This window comes from Nannospalax galili, unplaced genomic scaffold, assembly GCF_000622305.1.
Source record: "Nannospalax galili isolate Female #2095 unplaced genomic scaffold, S.galili_v1.0 scaffold128, whole genome shotgun sequence".
Classification (NCBI taxonomy): Eukaryota; Metazoa; Chordata; class Mammalia; order Rodentia; family Spalacidae; genus Nannospalax; species Nannospalax galili.
The window spans coordinates 2,267,204-2,290,851 of NW_008360322.1; the positions used below are offsets into that span (position 1 = coordinate 2,267,204).

A 23,648-nucleotide genomic window follows, 5' to 3' on the forward strand; every position below is an offset into this window, starting at 1 on the left:
TCAACTCTCCTTCACCCAGTACTGATCAGCTCTCACTAGTTCCTCAGCTAAGATTGGGACCTCTTGCTCATTTACCAAGTTCTAAACTGGTTTTTATCTGATTGAGTTTGCATGGGTCTTGTATATACTGTCACTATTGCTATAAGTTCATATGAGCAAGTTCCCAGAAGTCTGTAAGACTCTGTCTCCTTATGGTCATGTAACACCCCTGGTTCACTCTTACAATCATTCTGCCCTGTCTTCTGCAGTGGTCCCGCGCCATGTGGGTGAGGTTTAATGTAGGAGCCCAATCCAGGAACACATACTCTGCAGTCTCTTATTCTCTATACATTGGCCAGTAACAATCTTTTGAAAGAGAATTATGTGTTTATAGGATGCTGGAGAGAGCTCAGGGGTGAAGAGGACTGGCTGCTCTTACAGAGGACCCAGATTTGGTTCCCAGCACCCACATGGCAGCTAATAACTATAACTCCAGTTCCACGGGCTCCAACACCTTGTGACAGTGCATGCATGGGTGCCCTATGTACATGCAGGCAAAACATTTATACACATAGAATACAAATAAATAGTTTTTCAAGTTTTAAAAAAAGAATTCTGTGTTTACAGACTCTAATTTGACCTAGAAATACTGTTTCTGTCAGGCTAGTGGGGCAGGAGCAATCCTGATTTAAAAGACCCGTTAGAGCAGCAGCATTCAGCCATCCTATGCTAAACTAAGAAATCTGTAGCTGCTGACTCATCCTACCTTCAGCTACTCCAAGGAGGTCATTGATTTAAAAGCTGAAAAGCAGACAAATACTACAAAGGAAACTAAGTGATTCAGAAATGCCATTGCATAAAAAGAATCCCAGAATCGTTATGAACACACACACACACACACACACACACACACACACACACTTCAGTTATGCTGAGAGTATAGATACATGTTTAAAAAAAAGGAGAACTATATAGCCTAGGGGAGGAAACAGTTGCAAACTTTTGCTCTATGCACATGATATTCAGGGAAAGTTGAAAATGGAAAGTAACTGAAGCAATAGGCTAAATAGCAGCCTAGGAGTGTCTCACATATATAAAAGTGTTCATACCAAGGCTATTAAAAAGTTAAAGAAAAAAAAAGAAAGCAAAACTCCCCTAAGTGTAACTTATTTTTAGTTTTTCTTACTATCACAGGTGTTTTGGGGAAAAATCTTAGAAGAAGGGAACCCTCTCTCCACTTGAAATCTTGACAATCTGTGGAAGCAGGAAAGTAGGTCAAGCCTGAGGCATTAAACATATTATCTGAGGTATTTTGTCAGTGCAGATCTCTCCAAGGAAGAGGCACAGGACATCTCTCTTTGGATGTGACTGCTTGTTCTTTTACAACTAATATTTGAATTGGTTTCTCTTTTTCTGTGACTATTTTGTCAGCATTTCCTCCTCTTTTCCTTTTACTTTTTTCCGCTTTATCAACCACACACAACATACATACTCATCCCCAGTCGACTGGAGAACTAACATCTAACCATCTCCTCTCCTGACTAACAGCTATGGGAAGATGTGTGCTTGCAGATTGCTCTGCGCTCCCCAATAGCCTATACTGTGCGCTACGCACTACACCAACAGAGTCACAAAGGAGAGGATTACATTAAAGCCTGGCTTCTGTACAGCTTGTCAAGCCTCAGCAGAATTTCAGAGACAAATGTAGCTTGCTGCCTTGTATTTGGCTGCAGCTAAAGTGTGGTGTGTAGACGAGGAGCAGATTCAACAACTGGGAGTTGGAACCAGCTCCCACACCAAAATTGCCAGATCAGAATCTGCAAATTAATAATATCCCCCAAATGATTTCAATGGACATCAAAGTCTGAGAAGTATTGCTTTAAAGTATTTTACCATGTTTATTGTATTTAAGAATTATTTACATTACTTATTATACAAGCCAAACACTCAAGTCATTTATTCAAATAACATTTACTCTCCCAAACAACCCTATGTATAATCATATGGTCAATAGGCACTATTATATTCCATTTTAAAAATGAAAAACATGAAAGCATGAAAGTGTTAAATGCTTGCCAGGATGGATAGCTGGTAAGGAATGGGGATTAGAGTTCAGAAATTATTGTACAAATCTATATTCTCTGTCTGCTGGAGACAGGCAGAAATAATTAGAATAGATTTATACGGTTGTTGCTGTGGGGTATGAAATCCAGAGCCTTGCCCATGCTAGCTAGGCAAATGCTCTGTTACTGTGCTACATCTTCAGCCCTACAATATATTTTTAAAGATTGGACACTGTGAGCCCAGCATGATAGTGCATGCCTTTAACCCCAGCACTCGGGAGGCAGAAGCAGGTAGATCTCTGTGAGACAGAGGCCACCAGCCTAGTGTACATATGTACATAGCAAGTTTCAGGCCAGCTGGGACTGCAGGGAGATCCTGTCTCAAAAAAAAAATCCAAAAAAACAAACAAACAAAAACAAAACAAAACAAAAACAAAGGATACTGTGGGGCTGGGGCTAGGGCTAAGGAGATAGCTTAGTAAGTAAAATACTTGTAAAATACTTGCCATATAAGCATGAGAATCTGAGCTAGATCCCCAGAACCATGAAAGAAGTCAGTTGTGGTGGCATGCACATATAATCCCAATGCTGGGGTGCGGAGACAAGTGGATCCTTGGGGCTTGCTGGCCAAACAGTCTAGCCTGATTCCAAGGTTGACCTCTGACCTGCATGCATACTCACATGTTTATAACACAACCCCCATACAAACATACATGCACACAGAAATAAAGAAATAAAACAAAGGATAACACTTTGCTCCCAAATATAAACAAATTAAAAAAACTATAAGTATTTAAAACAACTGTTTTGGGATTAGAGGGATGGCTCAGCAGTTAAGAGCATTTGCTGCTCTTTGAGAGGACCTGATTTCAATTCCCAGCACCCTCATCTGGCAGCCCACAACCACCTAAAAGTCCAGCTCCTGGGGATCAGACATCCTCTTCTGACCTCTGAGGGCACACACACACACACAAGGGCATATACACACACACACTCACTAATGAAAATAAAATAGAAAAGAACAACAGCAAGTATTCTGTAAGCTTCAGATCACAGTGGAAGTTCACTTCAAAAGGAGAGTTAGTTCAGGAAGGGATGCAAAAAACAAAAGCTTTTCCCATCAGATGATCAGGAATTCAAGATGGCCAGAAGTAACATCTTACCAAAGAGAGAGAGAGCACACAGCCAAATAAATGAAAACAATTACTTTGATGATCTAAAAATGTTTCTAGGGGCTGGGGATGTAGCTCAGAAATAGAGTGATTGCCTAGCATGCACAGGCCCTGGGCTCAATCCTCAGAACTAAAAAAACAAAACAAAAATATTTGTGTGCATTGAGGGGAGAATTCTGAAAAGGGCTAAAGTGAAAAAGGTTAAGCTGTATACACGAGAACCTGTTTGTTAATATCCTCAAAACACATTAAAATGGGAAGAAAAAAATTTCTAAATGCTACTTTCTTGTTTTGCTTGTCAAAGACAGGTCAAGAAACGTTTTTGTTTGTTTTGCTTTTTGAGACAAGGTCTCACATAGCACAGGCTGGACTCAAACTCCTATGTAATTAAGGCTGGTCTTGAACTCCTTATCCTCCTCCTTTACCTCTCAAGTATTGGAATTTTAGCATGTGACACCACATCTGGTTCAAAAGACTTTAAAACTATTTTCAGACAACTCACAGAGCTGGGTCTCTGGACTTCTGGAACAGTCCAGATCATGATGATTTTGGCTGGCCCAGCCATTTTCTACTTTGATTTCTAGACCTTGCCTACTTTTTATCTTTTAAAAATATTTATTATTTTTATTTTATGTGTATGAGTGTATTGTCTGCATGTATGTAAGTGCACCATGTCATGCAATGCTCACAGAGGTCAGAAGAGGGTGTCAGATCCCCTGGAACTGGGGTTATGGACAGTTGTTAACTGCCGTGTGGGTGCTGGGAACTAAATCTGGGTCTTCTGTAAGAGCAGCCGGTGCTCTCCACCACTGGGTCATCTCTCCAGCACTCCTTGCCTCCTTTCAAAACACCTCACAGCTCTGATCTTCAATTTGCTCCCTACAGACTTGGATTTTTCTAAGTTGCCTGTTTCACAGTTTCCATGGAAGAGCAGCTCAAGAGGAACAGTAGGAAATGGCACCTGAGGCTGCAATATTTTTCTGGAACTTACAGAAAGTAGATTTCATCCCCAAACACCTTTCACACATTTGGAAATGTCATTCTAAGTATAATGCCGCCAGCACCTTGCAGTTTGTGCTTGAGCTTTGAATCCGAGTAGAGCACAGAAAGAACGGAGGCAGCAAAATGAGAAAACCTCATCAGCAACTTCTCTAGGAATCCAGATAATCCTAGAAACTTCCAAAAGGGGGTACTTTATTGTTTATGGAAATAAATTGCTTATACAAATTAAAAGAAACATACCAGTGTGATAGTTATGAAGGAGTACAACTTTTTGGTTTAATTCTAAGATGCAAAAGGGACTTCATTGATTCTTTCCACAAGTATGTCTGAGTACTTACAATGTGCCTCGGTACTGTGCTAGGCCTGAGGATTTGACAGTAAAGAAAAACAGATATAGTCTCTGCTCCCATGGAGCTAGGTCATGGTCGAGTGGGTCAGGAAGGCATGAATGAAAAATTCCCACCATCAAAGAGAGGGTAAAGGGGAGAAGGTAAAAATGAGCAAAGTCTAGATATGTATGCATGAAAATGTCTTAAAGAAACTCATTTTTTACACTAAATTCTAAGAAAAAAATTTAACTCCTACCAAATTGGGCCAGTGAGATGGCTCAGTAGATTAAGGCACCTGCCATCAAGACCTGACAATCTGAGTTTGATTCCTGGGTCCCACACAGTGGAAGGAGATAACCGTCTTCTGCAAGTTGTCTTCTGACCACCACCTGTGCACCCCTGGCCCAGACATATATACATACATACACACAAATAAGTAAATAAACAAACAAATAAATGTAAAACAAATTTATGAAGAATTCCCACCAAAGAACATGTGATGAAAAAATGAGTTAAATACTCTGAAATCAAGGAAGACGGGAGGGCCAGCAAAGGCTGAAAAGTGACCCTTGAGATAAATATTTGAGAGTGACGATATATACAACTGTGTGAGAACTCAATAGGAACTGAGATTCAACAAAATGGAGAAATTGGAAGCAGAGACTAGGGTGGTTGTGTACAGAAAGCCAAGAAGAGAGAGCAAGATGAGGCAGGAGGGCCAGCAGGTGGGAAACCATGCAGGGTTTTGTCAGTCAAGTTGGAGGTTCTGACTCACTCCGGGGGTTTTAATCAGGGGTGAGGGGGGCAGAAAGACATGTGGGAAAGCTCTCTCTGGCTAAAGCATGGAGGAATGGATTGTATGATGGACAAAGAAGATACAGGGGGATCAGTTCAGAGTGTTTGCAATGCTGCAAGTGAGAGAATTAAGGTGGTAGTGATTAAGGTGCAAAGAACAGAGTTGAGGGAGACAGGAGGAAAAAGAGTAGGGCATGGCGAGGAAATCAATATGGGGGTTGGTGGAAGGGATGTCAAAGTTACTACTAAGATTTTTTCTGGCATACATAAGTGGGTACACACTGGTCACTTAAGAATGGAAGACTAAAGTTTGTGGAGAGAAATCATTAGTCCAAAACTGGACTTACTGAATTCAAGATGCTTTGGAAATATCTGGTGAGATAACTTATGGGCAATTGAATGAACTGGCCATGCAAGTCTGAGACTTGGCTAAAAAAGTCTGACTTGGACATTTAGTAATCATTGGCATGTATAAAAATAACTGAAGCTTGGGCAGGAGAGATGACTCAGTGGGTAAAGACCTGCTGCCAAGCCTGCCAACCTGAGTTTAAGAGAATGGTCTTCTCAGAGTTGTCCCTCTGGCATCCATGGGTGTGCCATCCACATGTGCAAGCACTCACATAGTTACACACACACACACACACACACACACACACACACACACGTGCACACACTAAATACATAAATAAAATGAAAAAAGGATAACTGAAATTGAAACATGAAAAGAGAAATGGAGTACAAATACCCTAGAGAGACTATTCAAGGTTAAAGGAGTAATGGGCAAAAGCGGATGCCCTGAGAAATTCTAGTAGTGCACTCAATAGCCAGGTAGAAGATGAATCTGTAAATGAGATTTTAAGAAGGAGCCAGAGAGATGGAGAAATGCAAGAAGACTGTGGGGTTTAGGAGCCAGGAGGAGAAGGTACTTTGAAAGGTGGGCAATGGTCAGTACAATCAATTGCTGTCATTGAAGTCTGAAAATTATCCATTTAATGTACTGACAAGATCACTAGTGTACTTAGTACTGACTCAGTGGACTGATTATTGGGAGCAATGAGTGACAGGCACCAGAATTAAGTGGGAAAGGAGTGTGTAAGAAGCATTAAAATAGAGAAAGTTCAGACGACAGACAGGATCCAACACCAGAACCTCTCATTCAGCCTAAAACCCAAAGTCCCAGAATAACGGACAAAAACATGAACCTGCCCTCTCCCTCTCCTCATCTGTGTTTCCCTTTCTCATTCCAGGCACACTGGCTTCCTTATTTTGTGGCTGTATCAGCATTCACTCTGTGGCTTTGCCTTTGTTGTTCCTTTCATCAAGAATGTTCTTCCTTCACATAGATTAAAAAGTTTCTCCCTAGCCCTCTAGGTCTTTGTTCACAAATTATCTCAGCAAGGTCTCCCTAGCATATTCCACTTACTACTAAAATTAAACCTGGTGCCCACACTCACCATGCTGTTTCCTGCTTTATTTCACATTTCTTACCACTGACCAATCATTTTTCATTTTTGTGTTCATTATCTTTTCTTTAAAAGATTTATTTCTATTGTTCGTGTATGAGCATTTTGCCTTCATATACATATGTGCACCAAGTGTGTGCCTAGCGCCCACAGAAGCCAGAAGAGGGAGTCTGATCCCCTGAAACTGGAGTTACAGATGTTTGTGAACTACCAGGTAGATGTTGGGAACCAAACCTGGGTCCTCTGCCAGAGAAACTAGTGCCCTTAATCACTAAGCCATCTCTCCAGTCCCTCATCATTTACCAGAACATCATCAAAGAATGGAAATTTCTCAAGAATTTTTCTTATTTTCTTGACAATATTTAAAATGGTGATGTGAGATGTATATTTACATAGCAAATTTACATGATTAAAGTATGCAAAAATGTAGGTTACAAAGCACTATCATAGAAAAGCTCCCATTTATTTAAGTACATATGCATTCTAGGATGCTGAGAGACTACATAAAGAAAACATGGCTCAAGCAGTCTGAAGTAATAAGTATCTGTATGGATCTGCACAACAGGAAGTCCAACGCAGGCTGGTTTTCAGTGCCCAGTGAGTATCTCTGGGGTCCTGGCTTTTGTCATGCCTTTGCTCTTCCTTCCATCAGTGGTCTTCATCCCTTTGGGTCCCGAGGATGCTGCTACTGGACATTAGGGGTACATTTATTCTCTGTGTTTGTATCCCATTTGAGAGAGACCAAGAGAAATTGCTTCCAGAAACTCTTCCAAAGAATGTGAAAAACTTGCAGAAATCTCCAGCAAACTGATTGTGCAGGCTCATGAGTGCAACTCATAACAGATGCCAATTTTAATCTAACTGCTGCTTAAAATTTGGGATTGCCCTTCAATCAGTCAAGCCCATCCCTGTAATACACAGGTGTCACATAGGGGTTACGACTGCCCCCCCCAAATCAAGGATCTTTTTTAGAAGAAAAGTGAGGATGGATGGTATGTGGGAAACTAAAGACATCTGCTGAACCACACATATGTGTCTGGGGTGAGGTTACCAGAATATTACTGTCTTTGGGTAAAAAAGATAAAAAATGATTTCATCCTCTAGAAATTGTCCTATAGTGAATGGATTTTTTAAAATAGGGGTCAATGAATCCCAATGTATTTTAAAAAGATTAAGTGATAACCTCTTTCTGTGAGCTTTTTGCATGGGTTCTACCTTACTCTTAAGTGCTTGTTTATATTTCATTGTTAGTACAACCTCAAAGACGCAACAATGAGGGCAAAAGCTGAATGGCAAAACAAATGGGAGAGAATCAGTGCTAAGGCGGTATGTGATGAAACCCGTGCTGCTTTCTTACAGAACGTTTCCAGAGAGGCCTTAGAAAATCACTGAATTCAGAATAGCTCTCTGGAGGAAGGAAAGAACAGCATATCCCTTTGTTGTTTTCTGTCTTCTGACTTCCACAGCTGCTGCCTCATAGGGTAACTCTACAACACCTCGGGCTTACATGCCTGACTCCTCAGAGGCAGAGTTGAAGCATCTGCAGGGCAGTTCCTTATTGTCTTCAGTGCTATAGGCAGCCCTTTAATCAGCTTAATGGAGCAGTGGCCACAGGAAATAGTATGTCATTGCTACAGTGTCCATGGCTAGATGCAAAAAGAGGACAGTGTCTAGCAAGGAGGGAAAGCTGAGCTGGTGATTCTAGGCTGGTACAGGGTCTAGACAATAAAGTTAGCTCTCTGACTAGAACAGTATCCTCCAATAAACAACAGATGATAGTATAGTCTTCCTTCCCTGATCCTTCCTAAGCATTTGTACTTTTATTTATACACGTATATTCATGCTACATAAGACTAAATATTTCTTAAGAGCAGAAGCTATACACATCTTTTTGCTCATCCATGAATGCAGGATGCACTAAATAGATATTTTAAAATAAAATATTCTTGGAACTGGAGAGACAGCTCAGTGGTTAAGAGCACTGGCTGCATTTGCAGAGGACCTGGGTTCTTCTGCTCTCTGAGGGCACTGCATGACATGGATGCACTTACACACACATAGGCAATACACTCATACACATAAAAAATAACAATAAATAAAATATTCTTGTTTGTTCTGATATGACAGTAATCAAATATTATAAGTAATGAAGATGTAGCAGAACATCTATAAAATAGCAAAATTTGGTAAATAGAAAACTATTCCTTTAGAAGAATCTGTATTTACATTAGTAAAATAAGGGACTTTAATAAATGAACTTACAAGATAAACAGGCAACACTGTTTGTGAAATTCCTAGTTCTGTGTTATTTCATGGATGGCAATTCTGGAAGCATACAAGCATTTAACCAGGGATAGGTGAACAGGGTACAAAAGCTTTCCTTCAATTTTAGGAATGAACAAAAAACAAATGCCATCAAGTGCGTGGCAGTAAGGAAGCAGTATCACATTTGTCTTAAGGAAGTCTAAGTCTGTCCTTATAGTCAGTGTTGACTTAGCATCTGTATACAAGGTCTGGTATCAGTGGTATGAGAAATACCTAGGCTATTGTTACATTCCTGTACTTTATACTCCAGTAGGTAAAAGAAGCAGAATAGAGATTGATATAATACAAACGAATATTCAGTAAGTTCCTTTATTCTATTATTACTTTAAAATATTAGTTTATAGGGCTGGAGAGATGGCTCAGGAGTTAAGAGCACCAGTTGCTCTTCCAGAAGACCTCAGTTCAGTTCCTGGTACCCACACAGTAGCTAACCAACTGTCCTTAACTCCAGTTCTGGGGGGTATCTGACACCCTCTTCTGGCCTCCTTGGGCAATGATCACACATGGCGCACTTACATACATGCAGGGAAAACACTTATACACATAAAAATTTAAAAATAAATAAAAAACTTTTAAAAATGCTATTCTACTGTGAGTACTCAGTAACCATGAGGACAGCTTATGAAAAGTGAGGTAAAATGGTGGTTTGAAAATTTTCTCTTCCTCAACTTCATATACTCTGAACTATGTGGACAACTATTCATTAATTTCAATAACAACTAGAAACAAAATTGAGTAGTTTTAGAGCTTCCTCTATCTCATAACCTGTCTTTTTACTTATTTATATTTTATTATTTTTATTCTATGTGTATGAGTGTATCGTCTGCATGTATGTAAGTGCATCATTATCATGCAATGCCCAGGTCAGAAGAAAGTTTCAGATCCCCTGGAACTGGAGTTATGGACGCTTGTTAGCTCCCATGTGGGTGCTGGGGATCAAACCCAGGTCCTCTGCAAGAGCAGCCAGTGCTCCTAAACACTGAGTCATCTCTCTAGTCCCCTCACAATTTGTTTTTAGGGACTGAAAATAAAAAATCTTAGCCATCAGCTCAATGCTTTTGGAAACACTCTTTGGTGGATGAACCTGAGGCTATTGGGTAGTTACTAATACAGAGAAAGCATGAATTCCTCAGGGCTAGTTCATAGCCATAGGCCAGACAGTTGTCCAGTGGAGACGAATTGACACAGTATGACTTTCTATAAGAATATGCTACCACTAAAATCCTGAGATCATAATGCCATCTCAAAATCACAGTATTTTCATCCTGGAAAGATGATAGAAAACATCTTAGAAGAAGATTAAAAGTTTGCTGTGGCTGTTTAAAGTCATGTAATCAGTTTGTACCAGGGACATTGAATTCCATCATAGTATTTTGGATTAGGTAAAAATACACACATATGCATTACCAAACACAAATAACCCAGCTTCCTCTAAATTGAATAAAAATTGTTTTTTTTCTGAAAATTCTCAAACATTTAAAATGACCACTGCACAAGGAATAATTTTGTTTGATTGATACTAAGTTTTTATATGGCATTGATATTACAAGGAAAAATACAACTAAATCATGGTCTCTTTCATGAGTAAGAAGCAGAATGTCAAATGTGAGCTATGCTGGGGTAGGGATGAGTGAAAAGAGTTGGTGAAAGGGGAGTGGGCAGAGAGGAAGAGCTCCATGGACACTGAGTCCAGAAAAAGTGAGAAAGTGCTCAACCATTAGGGGAGAAGGTCCTTACGGAGGGGCTGTGCGTGCAGACCGTGGTGCTTGGAGCAGCCTGGCACAGTGAGGGTTGAGGGAGAGAGGAATGTAGTAGGAGACAGCAGATCATGCTTGGTAGGTAAGGATCTTAAATTAAATGCCCCTAGAAGGAGCCTGAACTTATCTGTTAAAAAACAAGCAAAAGCTGAAGGAGTTTAGAGATGCCTGTTCAGTTTCAAGTTACAGAAAAACAACTTCAGCATCAATAGAGTGGCTTGGAAAGGGTGAGACAGCAGGCTAGAATAACAGCACAATAATTCCTGTTAGAGATGAGGAAGTTTAAGAACATAAGAAGGGAGCAGGGGAATGAGCCCCGCTGATTTCACCCTTTACCTGTAATACATATAAAACTGCCAACATGTTGTTTACAACAGTAGAAACTTCACCAACAATCTTCTCGTGCCTATTTTCATCTGTTTACTACTATACAGTAAGTTCAGGTTAAGCGTCCATATTCTAGGGCTAGAAAGATGGTTCTGGAGTAATAATCATTTGCTTCTCTTTCAGAGGACCTGGGTTCAGTTCCCAGTACTCATATCATGAAGCTCACAACTCCCTGCAACTCCAGTTCCAGGGGATCCAATATCCATCTCGTCTATGGGAAACTGCATGCATGTGGTGCACATACATACATTCAGGCACACATACACATAAAATAAATAAATATATCTTTTTTTAAAAAATAACTTAAGGGGGCTGGAGAGATGGCTCAGTGGTTAAGAACACTGGCTGTTCTTGCAGAAGACCGGGCTTTAAATCCCAGCACCCACATGGCAGCTAACAACTGTCTGTAACTCCAGTTTCAGGGGATCTGACAGCCTCTTCTGTCTTCTTCCATGGGCATTCCACAACACGGGTGCACTTACCTACATTCAGGCAATACACACATACACATAAAAAATAATAAATAAAATATTAGAAAAAATTTCAAATCAGGCATGGTGGCACATGCCTTTAACCTCAGCACTTGGGAGGCAGAGGGAGATGGATCTCTTTGAGTTCGAGGTCAGCCTTGTCTATACAGAGATCTCCAGGGCTACATAGTGAGACCGTGTCTCAAAAAAAAAAAAATAGACTTTGTAGTCTATGAGACTGTAAAAGTAAAGTCCTTTCCTAAAAGCATTAGCCTGTAGTTTAGAATATTCTGTGAAGCCTGCAATTTCTCAGAAGTTTTTAAATTACTGTAAATATGGGGCTGGAGAGATGGCCCTGTGGTTAAGAGCACAGACTGCTCTTGCAGAGGACCCAGGTTTGAGTCCCAGCACCCACATGGCGGCTACGGACCATCCTTAACTCCAGTTCCAGGGGAATCCAAAGCCCTCTTCTGACCTCCGTGGCATTACACAACATGGGTGCACTCACATACATGCAGGCAATACACTCATACACATAAAATAAAAATAACAAATAAAATATTTAAAAAATTGTTGTAAATAATTAAAAAATTCTGACATTTCTAGGAAGTACAGCTACATCTTATAAAAGTGTTTTCTGTCATCCCTCTACTTGGTTTCTTCTTGTTGTCTGTTGGCTGTTTTTTTCTGTTGTTGTTGTTGTTGTTGTTTGTTTTACTTTGTTTTGTTTTTAGACAAGGGGCCCAGACTAGACTCAAATTCACTTCATAGTTTAGGTTCTCCTTGACCTCATAATCCTTCCTCCTCAGTCTCTCAGTACTAGGATTGTTAGGTATGTACTACATACCAGGTCACATAACCTGTTTTCTTGTCTTTCCTCAGTATCATAAATTTAGGCATGGCAACAACATCTTTCAAACAATAGACAGTAAATGTAGAATACACAAATAACACCAATATCAAATCTAAAATGCTTCCTCAACTGTCTTCTATGTCACTGATTTCCATACTTTTAAAAATGAAAAGGCTCACCTCTCTAGAACTTTCTGGAGATGTGTTCCATTTAAATATTAGAATTCTTAGATGATAGGGATCCAAATGTTTGTACATGAACAGGTCCAGAGAATCCTTCTGCCTACCTTTTTGTTTCTCCTATCACCAAGAATTATCAATAATCAATGGCATGAATTTGACAATGGCTCATTTGCATACTTAAACTGACATTCGGAAATGACAATGAGCAGTCAACAGGTGACTGTTCTCCGAGGAAATGCCCTTTCTCTCCATATAGCTTCCACTTTGGGGCTAAGACTTGAAGAGATTTTCAATTTATCAAACAACAGAGAGTCTCCCAGTTGAGATCCCTATGTGACTTCATTTAGAATGCAAATGCCTGCACCAAGATTTTAAATGGCATTTCTCCTGCTGGAGTTAGAACATGGAGTTATCCTCACCATAGAGGTTTAGTAATTACAAGTAAAGACCTTGAAGGCTTTAGGAGAAAATAAGTTCTCCTTGTGTTAGCTGGGTAGTATACGTGATGGAAAAGACTCTCAAAACTCTTATGCTGTCATGGACTCTCAACTTAAAATAGAGATAGCAATTGCTGCTGTGAGGAGTGACTCCACACTATGGCATCTATCTGTAAATACACACCATCATTGGGCCTTCACTAATAACCCAACTCAAAATAAAAAGATTGGGCTGTAGGTGTGTATCTTGGTGGTACGAGATACCCTTAGTATTCACAAAAACCTGGATTTCATTCTCAATACCAAAATATTTAAAAATTTAAAAAACAAAAGAGAACCGATGATATGGGTGAAAGAGTAGCCAAGTGTGCTGACATGAGTTCAATCCCTGAAACCTACATGGCAGAAGGAGAGAACTGGCTGCCACAAGTTGCCCTCTGATCACCTACACAGCATCATGGCATGTGTACCACCCCCAACACAAAAATAAATAAATAATAAATAAATAAATAAATAAATAAATAAATAAATAAAAAAGAAGACTGTAAAATAAAGATATAGGCTGGAGGAAAAAACAAAAATGTCTCCAAAAGTACACACATTAAAAATGTGTCAGGGCTGGAGAAATGGCTCAGTGGTTAAGAGCACTGGCTGCTCTTGCAGAGGACCTGGGTTCAATTCCCAGCATCCACATGGCAGCTAACAATCATCTGTAACTCCAGGTCCAGAGGAACCTGATGACCTTTTCTGGCCTCTGTGGGAAATTGCATGACATGGGTGTACTTACATATACATAGGCAATACACTCATACACATAAATAAAAAAATAATAAAATATTTTTAAAAAATAAATAAAAATGCATGTCAACACATTGATGTTCCATGATCCCTATAAAACTGCTGCCTTTTAAAACTTTTTTTTTATTATTTTTATTTTATGTGTATGTGTGTACTGTCTACATGTAGGTGAGTGCACCTGTGTCATGCAATGCCTGCGGAGGACAGAAGAGGCTGTCAGATCCCCTGGAACTAGAGTTACAGACAGTTATTAGCTGCCATGTGGGTGCTGGGATTCAAACCCAGGTCTTCTGCAAGAACAGCCAGTGTTCTTAACCACTGAGCCATCTCTCCAGCCCCTCTGCTGCCTTTTTTATCCAAAAGACTGACTAAGCCAGTCCTAAAATTAATATGGATGCTCGAGCTGAGAATAGCCCTAAAGGCTTCAATAATTCATACTTCCCAGTTTCAAAACATATAACAAAGTAACAGCAATTAAGACAAAAGTGCTGCATAAGTGTAGGACTATGGACCATGGAAAAGAACTGGGAGTCCAGAAAGAAAACCTTACATGCACGGTCAGTTGATTTTCTGAAATTCTCAAGAAAATAGAAAAAAACTCATTTCAACAAATGGTTGCTGACAATAGATACAGTCAAAAGAATGAAGCTGGCTCCTTCATACAATACATAAGAGATGGTGAACGTTTTCTGCCCTGAATCCCTTTCCCTTAGCACAGTGCTTGTGAACCACATTACAAACATGGCCTTTCCTTCATCTCACAAAGATCTGCCTTCCTCTGCTTCCCAAGTGCTGATATTAAAGACCTGTGCCACCATGCCCAGCCCTGCTTTTCTGAACTCTTAAGCTGAACCACTCCTTTTCTTCTATTCCTTTTCTGTGCTTTCCTTAATGCTTTGAGCTGCCCCAACATGTTAGAATTCTTTACTTTTTCTCTAAAACTCCCTTCCCCTCCCCACCATGTGGCTCTGGTCTACCTCATGTCTGCTGTCTATGGCTTCATGACTTTTTTCCTTCTTCCCTCCATTCTCCTCCTCAAGGCAACTGTTGAGATTTATGGTTTGCTGCTCTGAGGATTTTTCCTTAAATTCTAATAAAATTGTCTTGAAGTTTCTGCTTGAGTTGATTCTAAAATTCTTTTGTGAATGAGAACCCTAAAAGGGGACTCCATTTCCCCCCGGTATCACTTCCAGATAACAGTCCATTGTTGGGGGAAGTCAGGGCAGGAACTTAAAGCAGAAACCATGGAGGAATGCTGCTTACTGGCTCACTCTCTGACCAGCTCATGCTCAGCTAACTTTCTTATAGCCCAGACCTACCTACCTAGGGATGTACTGCCCATAGAGGGCTGGGCTACAATAATTATTAGCAGTCAAGAAAATGCCCCACAGACATGCCCATTGGCCAATTTGATTCTCTATTAAGGTATAACTGTAATGTGGCTTAGTCACAGGGCAAAAACTGATTAAGGTAGAGACTGACCAGGAAGGAGCACAGTAAATCCTTCTGGGTTATAAAAAGTAGATCTTGAATGTGGTAGTGGTTATGGGACTATGAAATTATATCAAACTTATTAACATACAATGAGCTTAAAGTGGGTTCATTTTATTGCATGTCAATGATCATCAAATATGACCTAACAGCTAGCTCCTCTCAGTGACTGGGCACCAATTTTCCCCCCTTGAAATTCTCTCTCCATGTTATTTTAAATCTTAAGTGGAACTGTCCTTTTTACCTTCACTATCCCAAGGGGAATAATATGGGCATTTTAGAGAAACCTAATTAAAAAAGGAAATAGGTACATTTTCTTTTTAGCAGAGCAATTGTTTAATAATTGGTTTTGCTAAAAATTTAATGGTTTTTCTGATTTCTTTTTCTCCTGCTTAGGCTTCAGTCATACTTTTCTAAGTGATACTATAGTTTGATTATAGTTTTGAGGTTTTCCTTTGAAGATCGTCTTTGGCTATTTTGTTCTTTGACTCTCACCAAAGGCTTTCTTTTTAGAAACTGTTTTCCAGAGTGTTGCTTCTAAGAAAAATAAACACATTGCAGGTTTTATCCTTATGTCATAGGAATCAAGATTACTATGAGACAAGGGATCGAGGGGCCATAGTGTTTCTGTTCCATTTACTTTCTTTCAAATGATTCCTCCAACCATCTATAAACCAGACCACCTTTTTCTCTAGGCTCTAAAAGTCAGATTTCTGCTAGTGGTTGAATAGTAGAATAGGTGTGGTATGTAAATCAGCAGTTCAGTTCTTTAATCAAGCATAATTAGATTTTTCATCAAACCCCAAAATGTTGTGACATGTGTTGTTGCTGATGCTTAAAGACTAAGAAAAAGTGTCTGCTACAAATTTTAGTTCATACAGTCATTGGTACTCCAGTTTTGATGAGTTCTTCTGTCATATAGTGCAGGGAACAACCATGGTGATTATTCTAGGATCATACAAAGTATCATATTTAAAATGTCTAGAATGTGCCACTCAATATCATGACATTTGAAAGTTTTTTACACTTTCTGTTGGTCTGGTGGCAACATAGTTATTGTTGCTTTCTAATAGCTACAACATAGCTGCTTGCTAATCAGGTTGTTATTCCTGGAAGTTTAACTATGTAACTATAGCTCTCATGCTTCCTAAGAAATACAAGTCCTGATGATTTTCTGAGAACCTCTTACTGACACTTTCTAATAAGATCGGGAGAAAGGACATCCACTCATATTTACTAAAAGGGCATCAACATCCTAGAAGGAAATCCTTCAGAAAACAATGGCACTCTCCCTTAAAAGAATGCTGCACTCCTAAGTATTTCAGTGCTACACAGTTGAAAACAAGTAATGAAACACAATCTCAATAGTAGTCTGAATCAAAAGTGATTTTTTGAGTCTTTAAATGTAATGTTTTCAGATTTTATTAGTCTTTTTTCCATTTTTATGAAGGTAGAAGAATAAAATATGATAAAACTATGACTAAAGGGAGTCATTTCAGTAAGAATTAAATGAAAATTCCAAGTGGTAAAAAGAATTTTAACATAGTTTAGTTGGCACATAAAATAATCATTCATCCTAATCTTCAAAATTTTAAAACAACTGGAAACTAGCTAAAAATCTGACAAGGGAGAATAAATGAGCAAATAAATAAAAGAATATTACACTAATTATAAGTCAAATGTCTAATCTTCTTGGTGATGGTTTTGTTGAGCTAAAATTCACGTACTACAAAATTTATCCCATTAAAGTACACAGTTCATTTTGTGGTATATTCACAGAGTTGAATTTGCACATCAACTTCCATTGTTAGCCATCTTAACAATATTGTTTTCCTGTCCATGAACATAGAATGTCTTTCTAATTATCAAATCTTTAAAAAATTTTAAATTATGTGTATGTGGGGTGGTATGTGTATGTGAGTATAGGTGCTCATGGAGACCAGAGGCATCAGATCCCTTGAAACTAGAATTGCAGGAGACTGTGAGAAGTTCAATGAAGATGCTGGGAATCAAACTTAGGGCCTCTTCAAATGCAGTTGTGCTCTTAACAGCTGAGCCATCTCTTAAACCTCTGCAATAACTTTTTTTACAATATATATTTTTATTGAATTTTTGTGCATTTCATACAATACATCTTAATCATATTTAGACCCCTCTCTTATCTGTATCAGTTCCAGAACCCCCTCACTGGATTTCATGGCTCCTGTCACATAACTTTGAATGGAGTAGAGGAATGACATGATATGGATATCACTGAGAAAACAGAGGGATATTCCTTGTTGATGGGATAATGTATTATTTGGATTTTGTTTTTATGTATTTATGAATTTTTCAAATTTTCAACAAGAAAATCATACATATAGCCAAAAAAATCAGTTTAAAAGGAAAATGTCCTTTAATCAAATATGTGTACATTTAAAGTATTTTATAAACACTAAAGATGTTTGGAAATGAAAATGCTTGAAACATTTTTCAATATACAAGAACATACCACTGTCTCCTCTTGGTCGTTTCATCATCGGAATTTATAGTATGTAAGCTATAACATGACATACTGCGGTAGGTAGGAGTTTTAACAAAACACAGGATTCCTGCCCTCAGAAAAGCTATAGCCAGTGGCAGAACAATAACTTCAATCAGAGTAGCAAATAGTCAAGCAATTTACAAGCTGTAAAGAACACTTTGAAAGAAAATATTCAGTACTGTGATGAGAGAACACTGGTAAGATAGAGTAAACCCACTTTAATATTGTGGTCGGGAAAGTGCTAAGCTTCTTTTTGTAGGATTCTGGACACAAGTCCTTAATTACATATAGCCTTTGCAAGTATTTTTACAGTTCTGTTGGTAGTTTGTCCCATTTTTTGCATGTATGTGTGGTATATATGTGTATGCATGTTCATACGTGTGTGGGTACACAAGTATGTGTGCTTGTGTACATGGGTGTGTATGTATGTGGAGGCCAAAGGTTGACATTGGGTGTCTTCCAGGATTGCTCTCCACGATATTTACTGAGGCAGTCTCTTGTTGAGCACAGAGCTCACCAATTGATTCAGCTAATCTAGCTAGCCAGTTGTCCGTGGCGATCCTCTGTCTCAGCCTCCTGAATGCTGGGGTTACAAGAAGGCCACCACTCTTGTGCAACTTTTATGTGAATGCTGGGGACCAGAACTCCAGTCCTCATACTTGTATAAGACGTACAAGTCATATTCCCAGCTCCATCCTTCTCATTTTAAAATTTTTATTTATTTATAGTTTATGTGTATCTGTTTCTCCCTGTATGTGAGCGCACCATATGCATGCCATTCCCACGGAGACCAGAAGAAGATATTGGACCCCCTGTAACAGGAGTTATGTATGGATGGTTGTTAGCTACCATGTAAGTGCTGGGAACTGAACCCAGGTCCTCTGTAAGAGCAGCCAGTGCTCTTAACTACCAAGCCATTTTTCCAGCCCCAGTCCTTCCCATTTTCAACATTGTCTTTCAAAGCATAAGCTTTAGAAATTCTAATGAAGTTCAATTGGTTTCTTTTCTAAAGCCTGTGATCTGGGAGTCATATATGAATCCACAACTAAATCTAAGGTCACAGAGATTTAACTCTGTGCTTTTAAAAATATATATATATATATATAATAGCTTAAAAGTTTAGCTCTTACCTGAGTTTCTGATCCACTTTGAGGTAACTTTTATGTGGTATAAGGAAAGTGTACAGCTTCTTTCATTTACATGTAACTATGTAGCTGTTCCAGCACCATAGCACCATTTAAGGAAAGGAAAGACAATGTTCCCTCCCACCTCCACATCTTACCCTTGAACTTGAATTTGGCATCCTTTCTAGACACTTGTTGAAATCAGTTCTTTAAAAACTTTAACATAGAATTACCACCCAGCAAACCCACTTCTAAAATAAAACCAACAGAACTGAAATATATGTATTCCTACATAAAAACTTGAATATGAATGTTCATAGAAGTACCATTCATAGTAGGCAAAAGATATAAGCATTCAAATGTTCATCATCTGGTAGATGAACAACATGTGCTGTATCTTTACAATGAAATATTCAGCCATAAAAAGGAATGAAGTATCAACACATGCTAAAACATGCATGAAGCTATAAAACATTATGCCAGGTAGAAGCCAATCACAAAAGAGCATATATGAGTCCATGTATATGCAATTTCCAGAAAAAGAGACAGACAATTGGTTGGTGGCTGATAAAGTTTAGGGGCAATGGAAGGGATTAAGAAATGAGAGCTAAGGGCTTGAGAGATGGCTCAGCAGTTAAGAGCACTGGCTGTTCTCACAGAGAACCTGATTCAATTCCCAGCACCTTCACGGTAGCTAATAACTGTCCATAATTCCAGTTCCAGGGGATCCAATGCAATCTTCTGGCCTCCATGGGCAGTGTACACATGTGGTGTACTTACATACATACAGGCAAACACCTATGCACAAAGAATAAGAATAAATACTTTTTTTTTAAAAAGGAAAAGAAATTAGAGCCAAAGAACACAAGCCTTGGTTTGTATAACTGTAATGTACCAAAGTTCAGATTAAGACAGGGAGATGATAAAAATGTAACTGTTGGCTTTAGATTATTTGTCAAAGATACGTTCAAACAAGCACCTTCAGGGGCTGAAGAGATGACTCAGTTAATGAAGTTCTCATTGTGCAAGCATGAGGACCTAAGTTTGAACCCCCAGAACTCTCATAAAAGTCCAGCATTGTAGCACGTGCCACAAATCCCCGGTCTGGGAGGTGGAGACAGAAAGATCCCTGGAGCTCTTTGGCCTGCCAGTTTAGTCAATCAATGAGCACTAGGTTCAGTGAGGGACACTGCCTCAAAAATAAAGTGGAAGAAACACACACACACACACACACACACACACACACACACTGCACAAATAAGCAGCTTTGGGCTGCTTTTCACTGAAGGGAAAAAAAAGTACAAACAGAAAATATCAAAACCTACAGCATCCTCTACTGCTTCCTATAACATGACATGTCAAGTCCAAAATTCAGTATCATGAAATATGGGGCTACATCATCATAAGGTAAATGAAATGCACTGGAAGAACCTGCCATGGTATCACTGCACAACCCAAATCCTGCCCTATCCCCAGAAGGGAATACTTGCTGATAGTTTTGTGTTCCATCTCAACTATAGAACAAAAATGGCTCTGTGTCCCTTTGACAGGCTAGAAGTTCCTTGTCAGAATCATCAATTCCAGGAAACTTCAGTCAGCTGAATCCTTTTCCTAGCCTAGTGGAAAAGACTAAAGCAAGAGACTGCTCAGGAAGTCCCACATTTTACCTCCCTGACTCTCACCCTTCGATGCTTTATTTTATTTTTCTTTTCTCCAAGCACAGGGCTTCCAGTCCATTGCAGTTTAGAATAAGGGCTAAGCAGAAGACTAGAGCCATTGTAGTCAAATGAAGATTCCCATGGTAGAGGGGGCTTTAGTATACATACTGATTGCTACTTTGACACCCAATTATCTATTGCTTACTCTTAGTAACAGAGCACACATTTTATTTAGGAAGCAATGTGCTTAGCTGAATTACAAGTTTCCTCATACTGTACTGCAAATAGACATGATTAAGTGTTGTAATTTGAACATGAAGGGATTTGGGGAAGTCTTGTTCCTAATGATATAGGCACCACACACTTCAATTTTCTTTTACGCCTTCCCCTAGAACTTGGGGATGACTGGAAACAGAGAAATAAATCATCTTTTCTGTGAGCTAACCACGAATGCTTTATGTGACAAACTGTGCTGGGGAAAGGAAGAAACAAACTGTTGCTGATACCACTGTGGAACTGGCTCCCACCTGGACAGCCACTCTCCACACTTCCACTGTGATAAAGTCAATCTTTATTCAGCTGTAGCTTTCTATGAGATACAGCTATCTAACATAGTATAAACTTAACATCTTTTGAAGAACCTGAAATTAAGCTTTCAGGATTAAAAAATCCAATTCTTGTGTTTAATAAAAGGAGAAAATTTCATTTTTAAAATCAAAGTCCTCAAATTTGCTTACAGAATTCATTACTTTCTGGGGTAGATATAAGCAGCAGTGAAACGAATGTGTTTCTAGAGCATAGTTAGTCAGATACAGCAGCATGTTAACAGGTCAAATTAGAAGACCAGAAAGAAAAGAATGTTGCTAATTTCCAATATGCACTCTTGCTTTTGTGAAATTAAATTCTTTCTGAAACTCAAATTGAATATAGATTGCTTATATTATTACAATGAGAAAATAGTCTTTCAAGTAGGCAAACCACAAACCATAAACCATATAACAAACTTAAAAAAAGTCCCAACACCGAAAGAGGAAGACTTCAAGCTAAAAACAAAAATCTATGTGGGGTCTAGTAGAATCACATGCTGCTTTCATTTCACAACAGAATTATCCATAATTTGGAGAATAATCTTTTCCAGTGTTTCTTAATGAATCTTTGGAAAAATAATAAAATTCACCTCAGAATGGTAACTGAGCCAATTCTCAGATAAATGATGGTTTTTGCAACTGTCAAATTGTTATAGGTTAAATTACTTGTTTCAGAGTTTTTTGTTTTTTGTTTGTTGTCCTTATTGAGACAGGGTCTCCCTATAGCCACAGCTGGCATGGAACTTGCTATGTAGACAAGACTGGCCTTGATTTCACAAAAATCCTCCTGTTGATGACTCTCAAGTGCTGGGATTAAAGGCGTGCACCACCACGCCCTGCACTGTTTCAGAGTTTTTTCTTAAAAACTTAAAAATATTCTCCTACTCTTTTATTGGTCAGGTAGCCAAGGACCAATTGCAAGGAGGCACTTCAAATGTTTAGGATGGATATTTAGCGACTCTAAGACAAAGGCTACAGAAATAGAATACACACAAGTTAGGCGCCTGTTTCAGCCAAGGCAATTCAACTTTCTTTCAAAGCATACTTCTTTCAATCCCCAGAGTCAACCTTTCTTAAAAGCATACTGTAACTACACATGGCATTCTTCACCTGCAGTTTCTAAGTCACACAAATTTGGGCAGTCGTTGTCTTTTGGTCAAGTGCTGTGGCATGAAGCCACACCACCAGCCCCAGAGGAGGTGCAGATGTAAAAATCAAACAGCACAAGGGTGAGTGGAAGGACGCGCAAGGCTCCAAGAGGAGACACTTGAGGTCAGCGCTCCAATCTGGTGGGCAGCAGAGTCTACATTCCAGATTCATCTCCAAACCCCCAGTTTGCTCCGGGGCGCTTCGTGTGCTTCAGGCTAGCGTGTCTAAATACATACAGGGCAACATCTTCTATTCAGGTGCTCTGTGGCACATGAAAGTTCTTTCCAGGCTATTTCATGCCTGTGTCTGTCACCTAGAGTGTGCCGCCCTGCCCCGGGCTGTCCACGGTGCACCAAGTCTCAGCATCCTGATCCCCAGCATCCCTGGTGGAGGGCATCGCTCCCAGCTGGGACCAGCAGCCAGAGCTCGGTCCGCACAGAGGAGCGCTCGGAACCAGGGAGGGTGGGACCCGGGAGCGGCTTCCCAGCGCCGCACAAAGGCGTCCCTGGAGAAGCAGGAGCCGCAGGTGCCACCCGGAGCAGCCCCTCGCCGGGTGGCCTCGCCTACGCGCTCCTAGAGCCCCGGCCAACTTTCCCCGCGAGCCCGAGCAACTTGCCGGAGTTGGGCTGAGGGTCAGGGTAGTGCGGCGGCTCCCACCTACCTGCTGATGTAGCCGTCGCCGTCGCCGTCGCACGTCTGGAAGAGCCGCCGCATCCGCTCCTCCTCGCTGGTGCTGGACGTATCGCTGCTGCCTCCGCCGCTGGCGCTCGCCGCCATCATGTGCTCGCTGCCCGCTCGTAGGACGCTCGGCCGCCCGCAGCCCCGAACCTGCCCGACGACCGAGCATGCCCAGTGGCCGCGCCGCGCTCCGCACCGCAATTCCACCTCTCCGGGTTTTCCCTCCTGCTATGGAGATGGGCGCCCGGGTGGCACCTGAGGACCAAGGGTGGCTCCGGAAACCCGGGAGCCCAGAGAGGCAAGAAGACGCCTGTCAACACCGTGCGTCCTGCAGACGCCGGCCTCCCGACACTTGGGGACGCCAGGCATAAAGCGGTGCTCTGTGTTCTTCTGGCAGAAGTGCCCAGGATAGGGCACTGTGCTTT

At 40.1% G+C, this 23,648-nt stretch overlaps 1 protein-coding gene across 1 annotated transcript in view; it reads right to left on the reverse strand.

Moving 5' to 3' along the window:
* Mcc (MCC regulator of WNT signaling pathway) overlaps nucleotides 1-23,343 on the reverse strand; it is a 489,620-nt gene extending 466,277 nt beyond the window's left edge. The window contains exon 1 of the mRNA XM_029559747.1: nucleotides 23,207-23,343. Coding sequence (XP_029415607.1) covers nucleotides 23,207-23,325 — 119 coding nt within the window. The 5' untranslated portion in view covers nucleotides 23,326-23,343. The remainder of the gene's footprint in view (nucleotides 1-23,206) is intronic.
* Nucleotides 23,344-23,648: the final 305 nt, after the last annotated feature.